The 25056-nt window shown below is 48.1% G+C and overlaps 1 protein-coding gene across 7 annotated transcripts in view; it reads right to left on the bottom strand.

Moving 5' to 3' along the window:
• RPH3A (rabphilin 3A) overlaps positions 1 to 25056 on the bottom strand; it is a 120945-nt gene that overhangs the window by 79977 nt on the left and 15912 nt on the right. For 5 of the 7 annotated variants that reach the window (XM_050923402.1, XM_050923409.1, XM_050923408.1 and 2 more), the window contains exon 2: positions 1768 to 1863. In XM_050923402.1, the coding sequence (XP_050779359.1) occupies positions 1768 to 1844 (77 nt within the window). In that variant the 5' untranslated portion in view covers positions 1845 to 1863. Of the gene's footprint in view, positions 1 to 1767; positions 1864 to 9269; positions 9331 to 16297; positions 16495 to 25056 lie in introns of those variants that run through there. The other 2 variants (XM_050923403.1, XM_050923406.1) reach the window with 2 other exon arrangements.

Below are 25056 nucleotides of genomic sequence, written 5' to 3'. Positions count from 1 at the left end.
CATCCGTGATTCTAACTGACAGTTTGTCGCTCTCTCGAGACTGTTCCCATTACTCCTCCAGAACCCGATGCAGAGAAGCAGGCTGCTGAGCCCAAGTATGAAAGCAGGCGTGAGTCATCTGGGGCCTTCACACACACATACAGGAGAGGCTACACGGTCTCCTTTCTTTTCCCCAAAGACCCCGCTGCACAGGAAATGGCAAATGCATCTCAGGCACTGGAACGCGATGGCCATAGCCCTTAGCAATGGCAGCAAACACAGAGAGGGAAGGAACAGGGACAGGTCGTAACTGCTAAAGAGAGAGGTCCCAAGTAAAATCCTGGGCCCAAGAGGCCTGAATTTAGGAAAATGCAGACCCAGCTCCAAACACCAACACTAATCTATGCAAGAGGGCCTTAACTCTGTATGGTTCTGAACAAGCTCTGAAATCGAAATACTCCAAAGCTCTGGGGACCTTTAGATCCAGCTTCTGTGTAGCCATGGTCCCATCTCCTGTCATCAAGTCTTATCAACCTTTAACTTCTGTTTTCTCTCGGCAAATCTTTCCATCCTTGCAATAGTCGATTATTTTGACTGCATAAACATTCCATAAACAATTAGCATGACATGCTGTCCTAGAAATTACTCAAGTCATTCACACTGATCTTCGAGGCTCACTTTCCCAACGCAGTAGGTTAATACAAATCAGTGTTTCCATTATAAACCCTCTCCCCCCCCCCTGCCCCCCCACCCCCGCCACACTTTAAAAAAAAAAATGCTGAAGATTAGAAGTTGCAAATCAACCTGGCTAACAGGTTCGTGTCTTTCTTGGAAATAAATGTTTCATGTGATCTCCTAGCTTGGGGAAGATATAATTAACACCAGTTTACCTTTTTCTTTTATAAATAGAGATGGCTCCCTTTTCTGAGGGAGTGAGAGATCAGGTATATAGAACAATGTCACTTACACGGCTCTGAGATTTGATCAGTAAACAATTTAATTTCTGATCAACTCGCTACAGAATACAGCGAGCTCTGCGAACATCTATGATGTCTCAGCATTAGAAAATAAAAACAAATCTCTGATATATTTATAAGGGATACATCACACATCCATTCATTTAAATTATTTGGATTTAATTCCAGAGCAAATTGACTGGCTTGATTGTTATTTTTATTTATTTATTAAGGTCTGGTAACAAAAATGGGATTCACTAGCACAAGACCTGTTTGGATGCATCTAAATCCCGTGTTCACCAGAGACACACAGGGTACGCTTGAAGTGTGAGGATTTGTTGAAAATACCATTGTTGTGATCCACACAGCTCCGTCAGTGCTGACAGTGGTAAAAGTGCCAATGCAGACCAGGCACAGGCATTTTAACCACCACATGAGGTACTCTTGTTCTGAGCAGACAAATTAGGAGACATGCTTGCACAAGCACCAGCATCCAGTCTACACTAGTGCTTCCTCCATTGATAGAACTAGTAGGAGATTTTCACAGACAATTCAGCATGGTCAAGACCACAGTGTCAGCTTCCTATCTCAACTGCAATGGTAAACCCAGAATAACATCACCCATTTCAAAAAGTACTGACACCAAGGTGATAGACACAATACATGAATCTGGATTGACACAGGTGGAGTTACTTGGGATTTACATTGGTGTAACAGAGTAGAATCTATATTGATTAATCCAATTTTGTATGTAAATGTCAAATACATTTTTGTAGCAATATGTTTTTTAGCCACAAACAATTCTAGATTGACAAAACAAAAATTCCCTTACTTGGCTCTGAGGGACATCGGCCTGTCATTTGGACACATCCACCGATCAGTACTGTTGCCAAACATCGTGTCTGTCATGGCTGACTCTTGAGGCTATCTGGAAAAATAAACAGAGTTTGCAAGTCACCAGTAAGATAAAATATTGGATTATCTTCCTCAGCCAAGTTAAGAGAAGCTACAGGAAATGCATACAGGGGAGTCTTTTTAAAAAAATAAAAATAAAAAAAAGGGTATTTTCCCACTGAACATTTAGATATTGCTGATGCATTTTCTGACACTCTAATCCACAATAAATCTCACTTTAGCATATAAATATGTAATGTAGAGCCATACGGAAATGAACCCAGCAATGCCAATTCTTCCATAAATCTGAAAATAATGGCTGGAGATCTTGTTCACCCAGGATGATTCCCATTCTAAATGGCCTCTGTAACAACATCATGAGAATTCACTTTGCACAGTTTAGGCTTCAGATGATGGTTTACACCTTGGCTGTGCAGCCACTCATGAGATGGAAATTTTAAGAGTTTCTGATTTTAAAAAAATAGATGAGGAGGGGAATTGGTTAAAATATTTTTGGCTAAGTTTGTTCTAGACTGGGGTAGTATTTCTGGGCAACAGAACTGTTCATAGTTGTGTGTGAGGAACAGCATGTCCAGCTCCCATTAATGATTCTACTTTGCACTAGACACAGGCGAGAACTGGATTTTTCCATTTCATGAGAAATTCCGTAATTCTGAATTTCTCCATTCTGAAGTGGAAAGGAAGCAAAAGAAACTGAAATTTCCTGTGAAATAAAATTCAAAAATAAAAAGAAATAATTTTGAGACTATCAAAACATTTTGATAACATCAAAACGTCTCATTCCAATTTCAATCTGTTCAAAACTTCTTGCTATTTTTTAGTATAAAAAATTATTTCAATTTCAAAATGAAAAACCAAACCCACTGTTCTGAAAGTGTTGAGATGGCTTGTTTTGACATTAGAAAACCAAAATGAAATGAAGTGTTCTGGTAAAGAAAATGTCAAAAAATATATTTTTCTAAAAGTTTCAGTTTTGATGAAAATGGCATTTTTTGTCAAAAAAAAAAAAAAGTTAAATGAAAAACATCCAGTCGTCCTTTACAACTAGGAGTTTCACAAGTTGAACATTTGTTTCCTCTTTCCTTGAGCAGAGACCTGCTTGCCAGTCCTGCCAAAGCAAGTCACAGTATGAGGAGAATAACATGATGTAATCTACCATATACTCAAGTAATGATCTGGGACCATCAGATTTTCTCTTCCCATTCATCTTTTCTTTTTAAAACTACGGCACGTTAGGGGTTTTAAATGAACACCCTGACGAGCTACTGGTACACCACTATGCACAACTACTAAGCCATATACAGAGCTGGCGGAAATCAAGTCAGACTGTTGAGTTCACCGGATCTACGCCAATTTTCACGCACTGTAGATCTGGTCCACTGTGAAGTTTTTATTAAGCCAAATCAGCAAGAATCCCAAAATGGTCTGGTTCTCGAAAAAGGAACAAAAATAGGTACCAAGGGACATCTTCCTACCTATTGCATAAGCACTGGGCAAACACCCAAAACAGAAAGATTCGATCAAACAGATTTATCAATAGGCAGGGCTGTAGCAGTCACTGTTATCAAAGCCAAAACTGCCTTCATGTTGGGCCACTGCATCGCTTTTCACAATAACTAGCTATTGAACAATACGGCGCCAGGTGGTCACACGTCTGAGTGATTCACTGCAAGGGAAACTGCTGTAAATTTTGGAAAGGAAAATCTGAAGTGGAGGCTGCACTTTAGCGTACAGAGTTCTGAGCAGCTTTGGAGACTGATTCACTGTATCATGAAACCCCAGTCATAGCTGTATTCACTGGCCCTGCAAGTTGGAAGTATCGAAATATCAAACAGCACCACACCCAGTGGGGTGGGAGACCAAGCATGGGATACAGCAAATGTACCAAAAAAGTACAAGCAAACAAAAGCAGTGGCAGGAAGCACAGAGGTGACCCAAATGGTAGTGACGTGTACTCTGGTGCACAAGAATATAAAAAACTTGGTCTCTCTAATATCCTAGGACTGACACGGCTACCACAACACTGCATACAAGAGAGAACTTGGCACTTGTGTTCATGATTTCCATAGGACCCCTTTTTCCCTTTTTGGAGCAAATTATAGAACTGGCATAACATAAAAGCTGGTCCGTTCGCGGTATTTCCACTCCTCTGGAACGGACCATGGGAAAACCAAATCTTTCTTCTTATTTCAGCTGCACAAGAAGATCTGGCCCATGAAGGAGGAAAATAAAAATGCTAGAATCTACACTTGCCCTGTTTGAATACTGACTGATGCTCCATAAAGCAAGTAAAGACAGGTACAAAGTATGCAGGTAGACAGTGTGACACCAAACACATTCAGGAAATCCTGCAAACATCCAAATATGTTTTGTGTGTGCACATAAAGCCCAACTCTGTCCTAAAACAACACAAGTAAACATGGCTGGAGAAAGCTCAGCTGCTACTAAGCTGCAGGGATCAAGCACCACTGAATAAATCATCCCAGAATTTGTCAATTCATTCTGACTCTTCAGGGGATAATGCCAACCAAGGGGCTTTTTTTTTTTTAAACATACAACACAAAATATAGTAGTTAGAACACCACCAGTCTTAGTTTGCTGGCATGGGTGAGAATTCAACTCAGCAGGTTCTCCCTATACAAATGATTTCTTCTCTTTGGTTTGATACATGCAAGCAACTAGGGAGATAATATTAAGGAACTACAGAACAATGGGCACATCGGAGTGGGAAAGAGAGAATATTTAGGGCCTCTTTGCTCTCAGCTGTTAATCAGGGAGCTGTCAGATTTCCAGAGACCAGCAATGTGAAGGCACCAACCCACCTTTCCTCGAGCAATTACACAGTTTTCTAAAAAAAGGTCACAGCAGCAGCAGCTCCAGTGAAAGGACATTAATTGCAATTCTTAATCCTATTCCTTTGTCACAACCAATCAGCTAAAAAGAGTTAAAAGGACACTCCATCTGCCCTATGGAGAATATAGGACATCTCAATATCAGGGTGATTGGTGCACAATGGATTATATAGATACACAGATATGAAAACAAGGATTGTCTCTTTATGTGTCGTATAGCACCTAACACAACAGGGCATCAATCCCAATTGAGATCTGCATCTGCTACCATGACATAAATATTTACTACCACCACCACTGGTGAAAGTTTGGTGCTGTGTTTTTCCACACATGGTCATCAAAAGACAATAGCAACACAGTTTGAGAATAAGGGTCACTGGAGTTACAGCTGCACTAGTCTCTCTTACCTGCTTACCAGGAGAGAAGTTAGATTTCCCTTAAAGTCAGTAGTTTGGGAAATAAAATCAGTGAGACATCTCCAAAAGTGTTCATTTTGCTGCAGTTTTAGTGAGACCACAAGACTCCAGAACAGATATGAATTCTTCTTTTTCATTAAAAACTCTCCACAGTCAACAGGAATACAGGCCCTCAAATCTGAACCCTGAGAGCATGAATCCCCAAAAAGTTTTACAATTCCAGACATTTCACATCTGACCTTTTTTTCCTTTCCTGCCTCTCTTCCCTTCAGGGCTGGCTGATAGAGCTGCCAGTGCTGCTGTCATAGGGTAATCTGCTAGGATCACAGTTTCCTTGACTGTGTTCATCATACAGTAGCTGATGCCTGCATAGCTTCCAGCTCTTGCATTTGAATTGCCTTTTCCTGACTGCAGCAGAAAGGACTCTCCTGCAGAGCCCAAGTCAGTGTAAGAAGAGGGATAGGGGGCTGGTGCATAGCCTGCCTCCAGATTAATCTCTTCAAAGCTCATTCCTCACCTACGAAACTGCATCCTGCCGAACGTGAACCCGTCTCATTCTTTGTGCATCAAGAGAATGCTTCACATCCATTTTACCCCTGCATCACCTACTGTTCTAGGCACCGGCCAGTTCCTTCTTCCAGCGAAGCAGGTGCAAAGGCACCTTTGAAAAGGGACAAAGGCATTCCCCTCCCATGGCTCTAAAGGGATCCCTCCATTCCTCCCTCTCAAGGAGAGGAAATATGCCCTGCCATGGATTTGTCAATTTCAGATATGGTCAATTTCAGCCATACTTAATATGCTTTCAGTAGCCTCCTTGGAGTCGCCTTCCTCACACTCTTCATGTTGACTGTGGAGGGCTAAGTCTTCTGCTGGCATGACTCCATTGACTTCGGTGAAGTTTCATGAGGGCTGAGAATCTGCCCCTGAATTTGTGCTGCCTGGGCCAAAGGCTTTGCTCCTTTACACCTATGCAATACCAAATGTTGGCAGCTGTAGGAGGCTCGCGGAGAGCAGAATTTGTCCCCAAGAGCTTGATTCTCTGCTCTGGTCACAACTTCTGCCCAGCTGTAGCACAACAGCTGCACAGAGGCTATTCTCACTTACACCAGTGGCACAAGGTCTCATCCACTTCCTGCCTCTGGAAAGCCCTGATATGCCCCCGTTGCTCTTACACCAGGGTGCGGAGCAAGGTTTAAAATGGTGGGGAAACAACCATACAGCTAGAGTAGAATTAAAAGCTCTTTGGGACCAGGAGATCCCAGGAGACCCCGTGTTCCTTTTAGGGACAGCACAAGCAGGCAATGAACCTTCTGGCCAAAGAACCAGCAGCCAGTGGGGGGACAGGCTGAAGTGTGTCAACCACCAGCGCTCCAAAGGGATCTGGTTGCCAACCCCGAAGACGTGCCATGAGTACGAGATGTTGTTTTGCACCTGTTTCATGAGCCCCTGTGGGAAATGGTGTTTGCTTGCTTGCTGCGGGTTCCAGAAGAGATCCCGACATGGCTGCAGCCATTTAGCAATTGCTGCTTGAATCACAGCCGCACACATTAGCCTAACTCCTCCCAACATTCCCCTCCCGCATGTTACATCTCTCCGGCCCATTGTGGCTAAATTGCTCAACTGTTAAAAATCATTTAATGTTCTAAACAAGCTAAGCGTGTCCATATAAATTGGCCCAGGTTGCCATACCAGAGGTCTTAGACAGCACTTAAAGGAACACTGCTGCTGCTCAGCAGGGACTGGACATGCGATCTCCCACGTCTGATGCCCACGCAACAACATCTCCACATCTAGCCTTACAAGGTGAACGAACACCGAGGACCAACGTTCTCTCTCATTTTTTACGCCCATATGCGGAATGAATTTTGCTATGTGCACCAACATGGAGGTGATGTGTGGTGGGGGTGGGGCCAAGAGTGTGGGAGGGGGCTCAGGGCTGGGGCAGAGAGTTGGGGTGTGGGAGGGATGAGGGCTCTGGGGTGGGGCTGGGGATAAGGGGCTTGGGGTGCTGGAGGGGGCCAGAGCTGGGGCAGAGTTTGGGGGTGTGGGGGCTGAGGGCTTTGGGGTGGGGCCAGGAATGAGGGGTTTGGGTTGCTGGAGAGGGCTCAGGATTGGGGCAGAGAGTTCGGGTGTGGGGGGTGAAGGCTCTGGGGTGGAGGCAGGAATGAGGGGTTCAGAGTGTGGGAGGGGGCTCAGGGGTGAGGGTTCTGGGGTGGGGGCAGAGAGGAGCCGGGGAGTGGGGTGCAGTGGACCATTCCTGCAGCACACCCCTCAGCTAGCAGACTATAGGTATTTATTATGGCCCAGTGAAAACTCACATAAAAGAGTAAATCATGCAATGAGCCGCAAGAACAAACGTTCTGCATCGCTCTTGACAGTACATCTGTCTGTACCAAGTAAATGGCCACTACAGTTCTTGATTGTTCACCTGGCATCACTTGTGTGCAGAGCTGAACCAGCACCCGAAACATTTACCAGCTAAACTAGACCCAGCACAGCAGTCAGGCAGTGCAGCCTAGCGGGTAAGACACTGGCTAGGAAAGTCAGGCTACCTGGCTTCTATTTCCAGCTCTGCCAGGAGACATCAGGCAAGTCACTTCACCTCTCCGCGGCTCAGTTTACCCTCCCACCTTTTGTCCATCTAGGCTGTAAGTTCTTCAGGGCAGAGACTCTCTCTTGCCACGTGTCTATGCAACCCCAGCACAACAGGGGCCCCGGTCTCCACTGGGGCCTCTCTACTGCACTGCAAATAACACAATACTCATCACCACCATGAATGATCATTTCCAAGAGCAAAACATTGCCCTGGAGTCTCGTGGTGGGAAGCTCATCCAAGTACTGAGTGCAGAGGAGGAATACAGTAAAGGGCATCGCTTGGCGACTGTCTACTTTCCTACATCTGCTCTCAGCACCTCCCGGTCTTTGTGCTCACAGCATCACCCTGCGCATGCTCACGCTCAGCAAACCCCAGCTGCATCCATTGCCTTATGGCCTCTGTTAGCTAGCAGCATGCCGGACAGCCCTGATTCCTCAATGCCACCAAACACACAAACTTCCCTCTAACTTCGTAGAGCCAAGAAGAACAATCCACTTTGTCTGGCCCATTAAGCCCACATCCTTAATTTAACTACAGTTCTCAGTGCATTAATCAATCGGCTCTAGCCTTCCTCATCAGTCTCCTGAGTGCCATAAGCCTGTGAGTACCACCACCACATCCCCTCCCCCAGCACAGCAAGCCCCAGGCCTGAACCACCAGGATGTGCCAGACAGAGCAGAAGTTAGATAAGGGTCTGAGCTGAAACCCAGGTTCCAAACGCTGCACTTTTATGATGTGCAGAATCCAAACCTCAGATCCAACCAAACCTCCCTTGGGGGTTGGAAAGCCAAGGCTGAACTTTGGTTTGCTTTGATTTAGGGCTCAAGTCAGGCCCATGAAAGAGATAACAGGGGTTATGGAGAATACAGGAATATTACCCTGCATATTTCACAACAATGATCATTAGATAGCACAGCCCAACTCAAAGGAGAATAAACCAACAAAAAAAAATAAAAGCCTGATATAAGCTATCCACCTGGATTGTTCATCCTATCCACCACAGAACTGCAACTATCTCTGGGGTGCAGCACAGCATTTCCTTACCAATGAAGAGAAACAGTTTCAGGCAGGATGTAGAGCAAAGCCTATTTAAAAGCCCCCCCTCAAATGGGTACCAACATTTGTACCGCAGCCATGTTAGCGTTCACAGGGCAATCCAAGGGGCGAGAACAATTACACTTAATAAAAAGCCCCCTCCGTTGAAATCTGCATGGAGAACTGATTAGACTCAATGCCCGCCAAAGATACACAAATATACAATTAGGACAAACAAATCGATGTGAAAGGAAATTTTTTAGATTGTATCCAAGTACACAGAAGTTCACCCCAGTCTGTGCCTATAGCCAAATAACCCAAAGCAGTCACTGCTGTGCATGGAACCTTAACATTTACAGCGCAGATTTCAGCCTCCCTGGAAGAGGGCAGCAAAGCTAAGCAGCATTACCGCCGTGGGTTTCCCAGAGCCAGAGCTCGGAGCAAAGGTTTCCAAGTCAAGTTTTTGTGATTTATTTCTAGTCTATAACCAGAGCAGAGTAATTCATGATCTCCAACACACCCAGGTCTTTTCAGAAGGATTTTTCTTCAATGATATGAATGAATTAGACCCAATCCACTTCGACTCAAGTCCCCAGGTCATCGATTCCAAGGCCAAGAATGACCATTATGATCCTCTAGCCCGAGCTCCTGGATAACGCAGTCCAGAGAACTCCACTCAGTTATTTCTGCATCCAAACCATTGCTTCTGTGTGAACTGCAGCATCTCTTTCAGAGAGGCTTAGAATCATAGAATATCAGGGTTGAAAGGGACCTCAGGAGGTCATCTAGTCCAACCCCCTGCTCAAAGCAGGACCAATCCCCAACTAAATCATCCCAGCCAAGGCTTTGTCAAGCCTGACCTTAAAAACCTCTAAGGAAGAAGATTCTACCACCTCCCTAAGTAACTCATTCCAGTGCTTCACCACCCTCCTAGTGAAAAAGTTTTTCCTAATATCCTAATCTGCCCAGCCAAGCTGCTACCTTTCCTTCATCCAAATCCCTCAAGAAGTGCTTATCCCAAGATGCTCAGAAGCGAGTCAAAAACAATCGTTATTAAAAGTTCTTGTGACTACACAAAAGCCCTACTACTGCTGCAGCCCCGCACTTTCCTCCATTCTCTCATTTATCTAAAATTAGACAGTAAGCAGGTCCAGTGCTGTTCTAGTTCTGCTGAGAAGGGTGCAGCACACTCTTGGGTACTGTAAAAACAACAGTGACGTAACAATTCTGCCTGGGCAAAAGCCATTAAGTTAATCCCAAATCTATGCCAGAGCCAAGTGAAACCTGCACATAGGGTGACCAGATCGCAAGTGTGAAAAATCAGGACACTTTTTTTCAGGGTGGGGCAGAGGGGTGTAATAATTATATATTGGGACATCTGGTCACACTACCTGCACCTGGTAATCTGTAATGCTGACTCCTTCTTAAAGATCCATTCAGAACATGCGCTCTCCTGCACATATTGTGCCCACCCATCGGACCCTAAGACGTAGCTACACCACCCCAGGAGGCCAGAGAACAAACTCTGGGCTCAAGAAGCCATCATGACTCATGAAGCAGGATCCCTTACACACACACACCCCAAAAAAATCACACAATTGGCTTAAAAATTAAGAGATCTACCCTTTAAAAATAACACACTGGGGGCTGTATTTGCCTTTGGCTTTTGAGCCTTTACAAGCCACACTTTCAAGCTCTTCTCTGCAGCCACATGGGCTAGAGCTTTACTTTGTTATTTAAATGAAAACAGAGATTCCTGCCTCTTCCCAGGACTCCAGGAGCTGGGCCTTTCAGAAAGGCACCAAATATCCCAAGATACACTAAACAACCTAAGACTTGGCGAAACTAAGGTGATCAGAACAAACCTCCACCCCAAAAAAAAAGTTAAAATGCAACCATGAAAAGGAGGCTTCTACCAGCCCCTGCTATTTACAAGAGTCCTAACAGTTTTTGCATGGTAGGAAGAGGACAGAGGCATTTCCTCCAGAGATCAGGAGTGAAGTCTTGGCCCCACTGAAGTCAGTGGCAAAGCTCCCACTGATTTCACTGGAGCCAGGATTTCTCCCGAAGTGTCCCCATTGGCTCCTACAGCCTTTATTGTTTTAACCCTGACAATAATACTGTTTAACGAGCCTTCAGGTTGCTTTCCCTGCTTCCCCTCATCCCCTTCCAAAGCACACTCAGCCTGGAAGAGAAATTGGTGGTGACTCGTCCGTGGTTTAAACAGTTGCCTCTGCAGCCTGCCAGATACAAGAGCAGAGCCAGTACAACAAGCAGATTCATCCTGTGAACTCAGTGGGGAATGGAACAGGAGGGTTCTGGCCTAGCGTGCCTGCATCCTGCAGGGTACCTCACCAGACGCACGGGAGAGCCTTCCCCAGCCAAGCTGGCAGCAGCCATGTGCAGCTCACCCCAGCTGGAGGACGCAGCTAGCCTATTTCGCCGTCCACACAACAGGACTGCGCAGCAGTCAAGCAGCTGCTGCATTCCCAATGCCTTCTTAATAATACCAAGAATGAGTCCTGTTCCACCTGTACTGAATCTGCACAGACCAGGAGCTGTCCCTGTCCCTTTGCTGAATTAAAGCCCAGCTCTCACTGAAGCCTCATCCTGGGAACTAGGGTTTCCTTGGTGACCTGCTAGGTTCTCACTGGGAATTGTAGAATTTAGCTGGGAAAAGACTTCTGCTAACACTGAGTACGAGGAAGTCATTCTGTTGGATATTCTGCTAAGCCCCCGCATGCCTCCCCCTACTCGGATTTGCCAAGGCTCATGGGAATCTTGCTCAGTCATTTTGCATCTGTGGGCATGTCTACAGCACAGCCACTCCAGGTAAACAGAAGGGGCTTCCCATCAGTGTAGTTAATCCACCTCTGAGAGATGGTAGCCAGGTTGATGGAAGAATTATTGTCAACTGAGTCACATCTACACCGAGGGTTAGGTCCACCTAACTATGGTGCTAAGGGCACAACATTTTTCACTGCCCTGCACGACATCGCTAGATCGATCTAACCTTCTGGTGCAGACCAGACTTATGAAATATGGGGGCTTGGCTGCCACAGGCTGGTTTGTGCCACAATGAAACGTATGACTGATGTATTCGCACTTCTCTGTAAATCAAACAAGTTAATTTGCTACTGACTGCAGATGAAAAGAAAATAATTAAAATTAATGGGAGTGAAGAGTCATAGCTGCTCAGGTCCCTTCTAGGCTGGCTTGCTCATTTTATTTAGGATGAATAGCATGAGAGCCAAATAGGGTGACCAGACGTCCTGATTTTATAGGGGCAGTCCCGGTTTTTGGGTCTCTCTCTTATATAGGCTCCTATTTACACACGCACGCACACACCATCCCAATTTTTCACACTTGCTGTCTGGTCACCTTAGAGCCAGACCCCTAAACAAAACAACATTTAGCACCTTGTGTTCACACCTACTCCACACAGCGCAGCGCTGGAGAGGGGTGAGAGCCAGGGGCTGGCTACAGACCAGCTGCTGCTGGTGCCAGCCCAGGATGGGAGGTTGCAATGGCAGGAACTCATCATCTCCCTGCCCCTACTGGTAGCATAGGGGTCAATGGCACTGAAAAGGAAGCCAATGTTGGCTACAAACAGAGCATGGCCAGGATGGAGCTGAGGGGATTCAGAGCATCCCCTGAGTAGCATGTAAGACTGCCCTAAGCCAAACCCCTCTTCGGAAAGGCAGAGGGACCAGCACTTACCCTGCGTTCTAGTCTATGCAGGTTCTCATACCGTGTTCCTCACCGCAGGATCTGAGCACCACGGTGGGTAGCTGAGGTTCAGTGGCCACCACATGTCCTCTTCAACCTCTCGTGCCACACAGGGGTGCAGAGAGCCAAGCTGCTGGGTAGTTTGCCCCTCCCTGAGCCAGCTCCGGTGGCTTCAAGCCAAAGAACTTTGCTTTGTGAAGGGTTAATTGTATTGGATTCCGGATGAATTGCTTTTGGCTGGCAAAGCAGCAGCCATCTGAGCGTTGCCATCTAATCTATGGAGCTGTCTCATCCCTCCCAAACAACGAACATTTCACTCAGGCACACACCAGACCTGAACTACCATGAAACAAAGCAGGCCACAAAACAAAGAATTTTAAAAGTCTGTTTTTCAGCTGGTTAACATATTTTCTCCCCCCACCCACACCTCCCAGTCCATGCCCTGCAGGCAAAAAGAAAGAAATGAATGAGAACAGGGCCCGCTAATGGCAAAGTTATTTACGCAAGCAATAAGAATGATCTGCACATTAAAACCGAAGTGATTTGTATTGGGCTTGCAGAAGTTAGCTGGAAATGGGCTTCTTCTCTGAGCCATTGTACCACTGATTATTAATGAGATTCTCTATTGGATTTCTGGCTAACCCCTGCAGTGCTAATGTTATAAACCCTGGCTTCTCAGATTCATAATGTTTTTAGAGATGGAAATTTGCCATGTGCACAGTGTATATTTATGCTTCCCAGCTAGGAAAATCAAATCACCGTGTGTTCCCTGCTCATCCTGGCTTTTAAAATACAGATATTTCAATCTTGAAGCTGCAGTTATCGTTTTTTGGCTTGTTTTTCATTTTTTGCTGATGCAATAGATCCAACTCACTTCAGCAAAAGCGAGCCAGCTTGCTGGCAGGGCCAGTCGGTTTGACTAGCTCCTCTTGGCCGCTCAGCATGGATTAGGACAGCATTAATGGCTGCAGACGGCCCGCTTGATGGGGAAGCCCCCAAATTCCAACCAGAAAGGGGCAAAAAGCAATTATGCTATTGATCCCTGGTCACTTCCATTCAGGCAGGCGCAAGGCTGTGCTTCACCTGATGGAAACCTGTCAAAGGGCACAGCAGTCAAGCAAACACAAGAGGGTCAAGCTACTTTTGTTGTGGGTGACAGGGATCACTCTGATGGATGCCACCAGCACCTGACTGAAGGAATGATGCCAGTGACTGAAAACTAACTCTTGGGAAACTGATGCTCCTGGACATGCAATGTGTGTGCTGCATATAGATATCCCCTAAGAAACAAACATGCACCTCATCTAGCATGACACATTGTGCAAGGGGAGCGCACAGAGCTTTTACCATGGTGCAGATATTTAGGGCTGGGGGGACAGGCAGTCCGATCCGGAGAGGTGCTGAGTACACACAGCTCCCACTGTGCTGCAAGACCCAGATCCTGGGATCAGATCTGCTAGCACAGACCCCTCAGTCTGAGCGTGGACCCCCAGCAGGAAGGTGTCCACATTAGCAGATTCGGATGCTGGAGCAGGACTAAAAAGAGCTGTAGGTGCCCAGTTCAAATAAGTGTCATTGCACATGGGTCATTTCTGAGTCAGGAATGGATGATCTTCCAGGCTGGCAGTGGAGCTGCTGCTCTTGCTCCCTGCTCAGCTAAGGATGCTCATGTGGTCCCAGAGGAACACAGGCAGAGCCTGAAGCCCCAGCATGCTGTGGGGACTGGCACTCTCAGCCCCCTGCACCAAGAGAGGCACGTTCTCATGTTCAGGTTGTGTAGAATGCAAATCTCCCAGCGGGGCTTCAACTCCTGCAGGGCTACAAGGCCCCATATCAAGCCAGGGCCATTCTCAGCTGCTCCTGTGTCAGTCAAGGAGGTCACAATGCAGCTATCCAAGATGCCCTCTCTGGTCCTGATGCCAAGCCCCCTGAGGTGAATGGAGAGAGGCCCACTGGGACTGCATGGGCTGTTGGCTCAAGCCCGCTACGCCCCGAGGGCTGAATGCTACTGCTCCAAAGCGGACTCAGCTGCAGGAGAGGAGGAGAAGAAACCTAACCGAAGTCTCCAGCATGGCAGCGCAGAGTGGTATAGCGCCCTGGAGCCAGTCCACCATGTGCTTTTGCTCTCACTCTACAAGCTCGCCCTAGAAATATGCTAAGTTGGCAACACAAGATGGTTGCCAGAGGTCTTGTGGTTAAGGCACTGCGCTGGGATTCAGAAGATCTGGGTGTCACAGTTTCAGGAGAACTGCATCTCACTCTCCCAATCCTGCACTCTTCGTGGTCTCTGACGGGCACCCACTTAAAAGGTTTCTGGTGCCCAGCCACCACCTCTCCTGGGTGAAGAACCATGTCTCACTCCCTCCTGACCAACCCTCAGGCTGCACAGTTCCCTACTTTACCCTGTGATAGCCCCAGCAAGCCAGACTGCCCAAAAGGCCATTGCCTGCATTTTTCTTTGTCTCTGAAGGCACATAACAGGCAATCCACTGGTCAGTAAGTTACCACAGCTCCTTCTAAGCAAGCTCTTTTATTCTTACGGTTACACAGAAAACCAACTAAAATGATAGACGTTCCTATATACCTCCTAGAAAGCTCATCAGAGGGCCACCCCAGCTCCAGCCTAGGGCTCTGGTAGGTTTAGTCCATCAAAACCCACAACTGGCTTTTCTCTGCGGTTATAAGTTCATACCCATCTTGGATCCAGAACCAGAATAAAAACTGGGCAGACCAGTCACTTCTTTATACAGCTCAGGCCTGTGAGTCTGGTAATCCACAGACAGTGACCCTCTCCTCAGGGTGTGGCGTCAAAAGGCTGGTTTTTTGCATAATCAGAGTTGGGGAATTTGCATTAATCGCTCCCTAGAGATTCCCCAGGAAATCCACTTAAGACTTGTCCCAAGAGTCCATACTTGTCTGGCATATTCTCAGTGTAGCCTTTTGAACTCCCAGTTCCTACATCGGTCACATCTTCTCTACATATAATCTCAGTCAACAATAATACACAAGATTAACACAATAAGGTCTTTCAAGGATACTGCAGGGCAGTGCCTAGCTCTGCCACAGATGAACATGACTCAGTGTGCCTTAATTCAGCTTCTGTAAAATGGGAGAATGATCCTGCTTCCCTCCCACTCAGAATGAGGAATGGAACAAGATGGCATCATTCACCCATTTTTTTCTTTTAAGAAAGTTAAGTTACTGGCAAAACTGAAGAGTGATCCATTCAAACTCACCCTCTGACAAGGTGGAGTTTGAGCCAGGAGAGAAACGGAAACTCTCCCAGACTGAGACAGGGCAATAAAAACCCCAACCCGGCAACACTTTATTTATTCTCAAGTATTGCAAGGGTTTTTCTTCAATAACTAGGGCCCCTCTCTAGAGACACCAACTTGTAAAGAAAACAAAAAACTATTCAGTGCAAGCAGCTCTGACTCGGATAAATAATGTTCCACTATTTTCCTGCAGTGCACATTCCGTTTTGGCAAAAAGAAGATGAGGGAGGTCAGTTACATTAAACGAGTCATTTACTTTAAGAGCACGTTAGCGGCCATTGGAATCTGCGCTGCAGTGACATACTCCTCCCAGTTATAAGCAGCTGGATTGCAGTAGGCCCTTTGGGCCATAATCTTGCATCAGGGCCTATTGTGTGGGGTGCTTCCTACACAGAGAGAGAGTTTACTACCTAAGTAAATTAAAACCTGTGGCAAACATGCAGTGGTTTTACCATGTTATCTTCATCTAGAGCAATGTATTTATGCAATCCTCCATTACCTGAGTACCCCACAAACTAATAATGCATTTGTCCTCACTACTTACCTGTGACTTACGCATTGATACATTATCCCCCATTTGTAGATGGGAGGGGAGGCACAGAGAGCTTAAGCGACTTGCGCATCATCTCACAGATAACCTGTAGTGGAGCAGGGAACTGAACCTGGGTCTTCCATGTCACAGATTAGCAGCCTGGAGCATCTGCCCTCTTCCCCCCACGATAGCTGGTTTCTCTTGTGCCGCATGCAGCAGCAAAATGAAATCTAAAAAAGGGACCATCTTCTCACATTGTCTGTCTCCCTAAGCAGTCAAAGAAACCAACTGACCTTTCAGCCAGGAATAAGCAAAATTTGCTTCTTGTACTAGAACTTTCTGCTCATAATGGTTACGCCAATGGCATTTCCTACAGCGGTAGATACCGAAAAAACCCAGAGACCATCCCTGGTGAAATACGCAAGCCTTTCTCTGTGCCTATAAATAATAGATTCTGAAGACCTAAATTGCATTACTTCCAGCATCCACTCTTGCTCATTCTAATGCCTGCTGGTGCATTTTTAGCACAAGATAAAGCAGAAAAACAACAGCTCGCAGTTGGATTTGTCCAACCCTTCGCACTTTGAGCAATAATATCTGACAGAGCAGACTGCAGGTCTTGATCAGTGGGGTGTGTGAAATATTTAAGTTAACAGATTGAAGTATTTTATCCCAAGACTTTGCTATAAAGATGCTGCCAACTCCTGGATCATTTAAAACCGCCTGCTGGTGCTGCCGTTGCATTACGTCAGCCCAACGACTAACATATTTGCGAGGAGGGATGGGCTTCCGGTTAAGGCACAAAAGTCTGGTCGTCAGGAGCCCCGAGTTTTATTCCCAGCTGCTGTGCCAGTAATAACCCGTGGGACTTGACTGGCTTCTCTGCCGCTCTTTCAAGGTCAGTGATGTGGGAATAACGCTTGCCAAGTTCATAGGGAATTGCGAGGCTTAGCTCATTAGCGTTTGTAATGTGTTTTGAGATCCTTAGGTGAGACCGTGGAGAAATGCAAAGAGGTCTGGGAGAAAAAAGGTCTCATACACACATCTCTGTACTGTACTCAACGAACGTCTCACTCAATTTGAGCCTCACACCCAGGGCCGTCTCCAGCTTTTTTGCTGCCCCAAGCGGCGAAGAAAAAAAATTAAAAAAGAGAAACCCGATTGAGCTGCCACCAAAGCGCCATCAAAGAGGAAGAGAGGCAGTGAAGAACCACCGCTGAATTGCCGCCGAAGACCCAGACATGCTGCCCCAATAACGGACAGACGTGCCACCCCTTTCTATTGGCCGCCCCAGGCACCTGCTTCCTTCGCTGGTGCCTGGAGCCAGCCCTGCTCACACCCAAGGACGACTCACCTCAAATCAAGCTGGCTAACCTTGGAAATCTCATATGAGACAAGCCACATGATAGTTTACAACAACATGGCCACTAGTCCCAATCCCAGCGATGCTTTGTAAACCAGTTCCATCCAAACCTTCGCAGCAAGATTTGACAATGGGGAAAATGGAGTTTGACTGAACTTTAACCTTTCTGACTGGAAATTTGAAGTGTTCGCGTAGCTTTAAGCTCAATCCCATTAAGGGATGCCAGGGCTTTGCACAGCAAAGATTTTAAATGGACCAGGACCTAAAGTGTTAAGATTACATTGGTGGCAGCTAATGTCATTTTACTTATACAAATTACATAGCTGGATCCTGGTTACTGCACTGAATAACAGGTAATCTTTGATTTTAGAGATGGGGAAATTGAGGCAAAAAGCAGGAACATGACTTGCCTATAGTCACCCAGCAGACCAGTGGCAAAGCTAGGAACAGGAAAACTCAAATCTCCTGAGTCCCAGTCCAGTGCTCTATCTATTAGACCACACTGCCCAGCCCAAGTTTCTGCTTTTGGATCCTCCAGCTCAAGCAAAAAGAGGAATTTTGATCTCATTGAAACAAGCTTTTCAACTATTTCTTTTTAATTGCAAGATTCGATTCAATTCAATTCGTGGCTAAGCTGCATAAAAGAGAAAATGTATTTGCTTTGAGATCCTAAGAGGTGACGAAATTCACAGGACTAACCTAGCACAGACTATCTGGAGTCAGATCAGATAAAAATCAGAGTTGGACAAGAACTGACTTATCAGTATATCTTAAAATTCTCCTCTTTCCACCCCTAAGAATGCCTTTAGTTCTGCACTCGGAAACAGGCTGGGAATTTGTGTTCAGTTGGTGAGAGAGTTGCCCAGTCAAAGCTGCTTAATTAATCGAGCTTAAGTTTCTGTATTAGGGAGCCAATTTTTCAACTGCTAGAACGAGATAATTAGTTTTGCTGGAACTTACTACTCTATTGCATATTCTCTTAGAATCACACTTTGTGCAAATACAGCCCCACTTAGCCTGAGGATCTCAAAGCACTTTTCAAACATTAATGCACGTAGTCCGATATCAGCCCTGTCACAATGATCACCATTCATAAGAAGCTCTTGCCACCCACATGGTGGTATTTGAGATCTCACAGATTTGCCCTGTACTAAGAATAGGAAATAACGAGACCTTGCCATGCAGTTACTTGGCAAGTGATGACTTTCTCATGGGGACTACCCTAAATAGTATTACTGCCATTTTACAGATGGGCAAATGGAGGCAGACGTTGCTTGCCCAAAGTCAAACGGCAAGTTTACGGAAGAGCCAGAAATAGAGTTGAGGTCTTCACGCCTAGCCTTGTGGAATAGCCGCAAGACTAACATCGTCAAATCCATTCGTATGAGAGAGCCCACAAATCTGCTAATGAATGAATTAACTGAAAGTCCTCTGTGAATTGCTTCAACTTTATCCCAGCGTGGTATAATATCTGCTCTCCAGTTGGAAATCCTAGATGTTTATAATGCTGCTGCTAAGCTCTTAATGTTAAATACAGTGGGACCCATTAGCAGGAACTAATACTATACACACGTAAAAACTACAGTAGGATTACAACTTGAGTGCATAAAGGAAAATTCACACAAACACATTAGCTGCTTATCTCTGTATTTGGGACTTTTCTAAATGTTTTGCTGACTCCATATGATGAGCCAACTGCTTCAGAATCTGAGTCTGAAGATAATCAGAGCTTGCTTATTTATTTATTTATTGGCCTTATATTTGAAACTGGGCAAAATCAATTCAGGAAGCACAGATGCTCCCATGCACAAGCATATTTGTTTCTTCACCAGTAGAACAAACACGCAAACCACATACAGTCAAAAGTGCGTCGTCTAGCATGGACTCGCTCTGCCAATTGGCCCTGGTTTTCTGCAGCACATGTCCAAGTTTGTAACTCACTCGCAGCAGACAGGATACAGAACTTACATTTCTATACTGTCCATCTCAAGAGATCCCTGACTTAACTGGAATCTTTCCTATCCAGAGATCACATCATCAAGGCAAGATGGGTCAGCAGTTGCCATGAATTCTAGCCCCAAACTTACCGGTATCAAAGCAGAAGAAAGAGGTGTGGTCTGAAGTTGAGGGGGTCCGACACTCACATCCCCATAACCAAGCAGACCCCTGGGTCAGACGAGAGATTGTTCGGTCACATTCCAGTCTTGTAACTTGGCCCAAGAAACGTGTACAGGCAAAGGAGGGTTAGCGGTGAAGCTCGCCACTGTTTGGATGTTTCCTATTGAGAGTTGTGACCAGGCAGTGCCTTCCGAAGGCAAGAGGACAGTCTTGCCCTCCCTTGGTATAGCTCAAAGGGAAGATGTGTATTGGCAATGCAGTGCTGCAGGAGGCCCGATTCCATAGCCGCTGGGTGGCAGCCTGGGGATGTCAACTACCTGGTACTAGCCTGGGCACTAGCTACCAGTTCCTCCCTGACTACTCCCAGCTACTTGGCCACCAAGGCCCTGCCCTACATGCTGTGGGAGAGGTCCCTGCAGCTCAGGGAGTGCGCTGAGGAGATGCTCCCCATCAGCCAGCGACTCCTCTCGATGACTAGCACTCCTGCTGCCAGAGGGCAGCCCATCCTCCTGGGCCTAGGCCTCTCTGTTCTGAGGCTGGGGGAAAGACCTTCTGCAGTGTGAAGTTGTATTGTGCTGTGAAGTCAAGTAGGGCGAAAAAGCGCCAATCCCTCCTGACCAGCATCCATGCCCCGCACAGCTTCAGTGCTGCTAGCAAGAGTGTTCCAGACAGGAGACTTCAGCTCAGTGCAGCCCCCAGTCCACCCACACCCCACCCCACCCAGTGATCATCTGGAAAACTTCCCAGATTCCACATCTGCTCCTCTAACTTATATCCCCAAGGATACAGCTTACTAGGGTGGCAACGAGGGTGACTGCGCTGATTCATAGCAAGGCGAGTACTCTGGTTCAAACCATTGTGGTAACTCCCACACCTACCCCTCCCAAAAACAGAAGGCTGGTCGCTAGCAACTACATGCTGAAACACCTGCATTTGCTGGCTGGCTATGCACAGCACAGCGATGGGTGCGACGCTACTGAGCTCACTGCATGCCAAGCCACACTCCAGCGCCTTGACAGCAGGTGGATAGGAAGAGAATTTAAAGGGGCCGGGGAGAAAGGCCACACATAAATGTTAAACAGCTTTTCCCTTTTTGTTCATTCAGCCTCACCTCGGGACTCAGGACCAGATCTTCAGCTGGGGCAAATCAGTGGAGCAAGGCCCATTTACACCAGCTGAGGATCTAGTTATAACGAAGAAAAAAGCCCTCTCTTTGGGGGGTTCCCAGTTCTCTGGGGGTGACTTTTACGTTGTCAGTTCTTCAGATCAGGTAGGGTTGTGTTGTGTCAGACACAGTTCCAAGCATACTGTCAGCACTTAATAAGAACAGTGATACATAAATAATAAACTCGATTTCTGCTCAGTCTATGCAGGATAGGAATCCAGAACACAGTTGAAACAATACTTGTGCCAGCACCAGGAAAAAAATAATCACTGAGTCGTTCTCCAGCTACTGTTTTTCAACCCCCGTCTCTTCCTCCCAGGTATCAGGTTGGGGGATTGTATTAATTAGCCCCTGATATTTGGGTGGGATGAACCCAGCACAAAGGCAGTCCCAGCCCCTCTAGGAGTAGGAATAACTAAACAGATGCAGAACGAACCTGCAGGGCAAGCAACCGTGTGCACAAGAAGCTTAGCATCAAACCCAAAATGCATCACATCACCCGCACTTTAACAACCCTCCTCTCAAACAGATGCCTGTTGTGACGAACTGGGAAAGTTCTTAATGTTTTCTCTGAATACTGTGTTGGTGCCTCAGTGTCCCCATGGCAGTTCTTAAGTATCTGGCAGAGCAAAGGGCCAGTGCACCTAAATGCCTGACACTCTGTCTCCTAGCAACTGATGGCCTGGGCCCCTCCTCTGCAAAGGTGCCAGCTGAAGGTGTTGGAGACAAAGGGATCAGGTGACCTCCTGGCCCGGGAAAGGGGCTGAGGAGAGAGGAGGGGCTGGGAGTGGTGGTTAGTCTGGAGCTGGCTGGGGTCAAGGGTGGAGGGCAGACCTGCGGGTCTGGCTCACTGCCCCCCAGAATGGACCCGGCCGAGGGGTCCGGTTCACTGTATCTACAAGCTCTGTTTTAGACCCTGTTCCTGTCATCGAATAAACCTCTGTGTTACTGGCTGGCTGAGAGTCACGTCTGACTGCAAAGTGGGGGTGCAGGACCCGGTGGCTTCCCCAGGACCCCGCTGGGGTGGACTCGCTGTGGGAAGCGCACGGAGGGGCAGAGGATGCTGAATGCTCCAAGGAGAGACCCAGGAGGTGAAGCTGTGTGAGCTTCTTGCCCTGAACAAGTCTGCTCCAAGGGAGAGGAGGCTCCCCAAAGTCCTGCCTGGCTTGGTGGGGAGCAGTTCCAGAGCATCGCCCGGTGACTCCGTGACAACTGGTGGCAGAGGTGGGATGTACTGCACCCCGTGAATGGCGCTGCTTGCAGTAAGTGACTGGGGAGCAGTAAAACAAAGGAGGGATAATGAGGACCAGGCATGCTGAAGGCTCAGAGTGGGACGGTTTCAGGGGGCGGTTAACCTCTGGGAGTGTGTGACCAGCGAGAAGGACTGTTGGAGTAACAGGGTCCCCCTGAGGACTGCAGCCAGCAGTCTCAGGGGCGGAGGAGCTTGCCGCTCGACCCTGGGAGAGAGAAGGATTTTTGCAGTAGCAGGGTTCCCCGGGGGATTGCAGGAGCAGTCCCAGGGGCGGAGGAGTCTGCAGCTCGACCCTGGCAAAGAGGTGGTGATCACGAGAAGGGCTGGCACACCAGGGGTTCTTCCTGGAAACCATGGGGGAGCCAAGAGCACACAGGCCTGTGAGTCCAGAGCCACTTGGGAACGGTGAAGTGATGGCCTATCACCATCTCCTTGAGAAGGACATTGTGATCCTGTGCACAAAGAGAGGGTTACGCATGGGGAAATTCACCAAGGCACAGTTAATCGTGCAGTTGGAGGAAAAGGACCGCTCTGAGGAGCAGATTCCTGGCCCAGATGGGGCTACAAGAGGATCTGAGAGCAGCTGGAGCATCAGCCAGGCATCCCCGGGAGTCTGGTCCCCAATCAGACGAGGGTCTTCACGATTGGGTTCCCTATCAGGAGATTGGAGACGGATGGGATGGGAGCAGAGCCCGAGAGAGCAAGAGGACCGTGAGAGAGAGCAAGAGCCCGAGGAAAAGCTGCAGGAGAAGCAGCAGCAGCGTGGACTGGTGATGGTGGATCAGAGACATAGGGGGCTGCCCAGGGGTTAGTGGGGAAACACGCCTGCGGGGGCGAGACCCTGGGACAGAGAGAACTGTGGTGGTGCAGCCCCAGATGCTGAGGGACTGTGGGACCTGGGTGAAGTTCCCTGGGGTGAAGCCCCTCGCCCTGCCTATGGCCCAGATCCCTGTGCAGACCCAGGAGGGGTTGGGCTGGCTGGTCGTTGGGGTTCTCCAGGATATCGGCTGGGAGGCCCTGTTGGGGGGTGACTGTCTCCCCATGGGACAGGATCCAGGCCCCGCTCCTGTAACGGCTGAGGGTTTGAATTCAAATCCAGGGAACCAATTGGCTAGGATGGAAATGGTCAGTGAAAATGCAAATGACCTGGCTGGCAGGGGGGAGGGGCTGCAGGGCTCAGGATACCTGCCTACCTATAACCAGCCCCCTGGGGCTGAATGGGAGGGAGAGATGCTCCCTGCCCCCCTGCACACCGGAGTGGGGGCTCACGCTGGCTCTGATGCTGTGACCAGAGCAAAGAGCTCGCTGCCTGGCCCCACTGGGACAGCAAGGGCAGTGCTGAGCACGGGGGCAGCTGAGATCCCAGCTGAGTGGGGGGACACCCGGGCAGGGCAGGTCAGCTGCCAAACAGGTTTGCCTGGTCCAGACGCGCTGCTGGGAAGTGTTTACACAGCAGGGAGGGAGCTACCAGGGACAGGGCTCAGGGGGGCTGCGACCCCAGGCCCAGCAAGCGAAGGGGAGCAGGTCCCACTCCCTGCCCCAGCCGCTGAATCCCAGACCGAGCTGCAGAGGGATCCCTCCTTGGAGAAGCTGAGGGAACTTGCTGGCCACAGCACTGCAAACCCCCTTGGGGAAGGCTGCAGGGACAGAGTCCTGCAGGAGAAGGGATTCCTGTACCGGGAATGGGCTCCCAAAGGGGAAGTAGAACTGGGGGAAATCGGAAGGCAGCTGGTGGTGCCCCAGGAATCCACAGGGTTCTTCCCGTTCAAGCTGCTGGATGGGAGGAGAGTGAGGGGACCCCTGGACCCGGAAAGGAAGGATTGGGAGGAGAAGGGGGAAGACCCCCTGGGGGATCTCTTCCCTGAGGTGGGAGCCAATCTCCCCATCAGGTGTTCCCCATTCAGAGTCACTGGGAAAGCAGCCCAGAACTTGGAGAGAGAGGTCAAGGACCTGCTGGCTTTAGATGGGATCCAGCCATTTTACAGCCCATGGGCCTCACCCGTGGGGCTGATCCCCAAGGGAGACAGGATGATCTGGTTTTATGGGGGCTATCAGAAGCTTAAAGCCATCACAGTGTCCAATGCCGACCCCATGCCTAGGCCTGGGGAGATTCTAGACAAGCAGAGGGCGATGGAGAACTTGGCCCTGGCAGACACTGATAACGTGTGCATCTTTAGCCAGACCTGGGAGGAACAGGTGTCCCAGGTAAAGAGGGGGCTGGGCTGCCTCAAGGAGGTGGGACTGACCTTAAAAGCTGGAAAGTGTAAGGGGGGACGGCAAAGGTGTTGTGTCTGGGCCACAAAGTGGGAAGCAGCTGCCCAAGCCCAAAGCTGGCCAAGGCCAAGAGGGGGGCTCTTAAGTGCTGGGAGAAGACCCCATCCCAGTTTGAACCCCAGAGGTATTGGGGTAGCAAAAGGGTTCAAGCCGCATAAACCTTCCTACATGCGGCCTGCAAGTGCCATCAAGCACACCCGACCTAAGGGAGGGCGTGAGACTGGACTGTCCTGGTGTAACTCACACCAAGGAATGGGAGAGATGCTGGGGCATCCATGGGAACGTTGGTGGGTTCGAACTTCCCCAGGTCACTGGCTGGAGTGACCTCGCTCAGTTCGGTCTCGAAGGGGGGAGAGATGTGACGAACTGGGAAAGTTCTTAATGTTTTCTCTGAATACTGTGTTGGTGCCTCAGTGTCCCCATGGCAGTTCTTAAGTATCTGGCAGAGCAAAGGGCCAGTGCACCTAAATGCCTGACACTCTGTCTCCTAGCAACTGATGGCCTGGGCCCCTCCTCTGCAAAGGTGCCAGCTGAAGGTGTTGGAGACAAAGGGATCAGGTGACCTCCTGGCCCGGGAAAGGGGCTGAGGAGAGAGGAGG

This window comes from Gopherus flavomarginatus, chromosome 15 (genome assembly GCF_025201925.1).
Source record: "Gopherus flavomarginatus isolate rGopFla2 chromosome 15, rGopFla2.mat.asm, whole genome shotgun sequence".
NCBI lineage: Eukaryota > Metazoa > Chordata > Testudines > Testudinidae > Gopherus > Gopherus flavomarginatus.
This window is presented reverse-complemented; position numbering and strand designations above follow the sequence as displayed.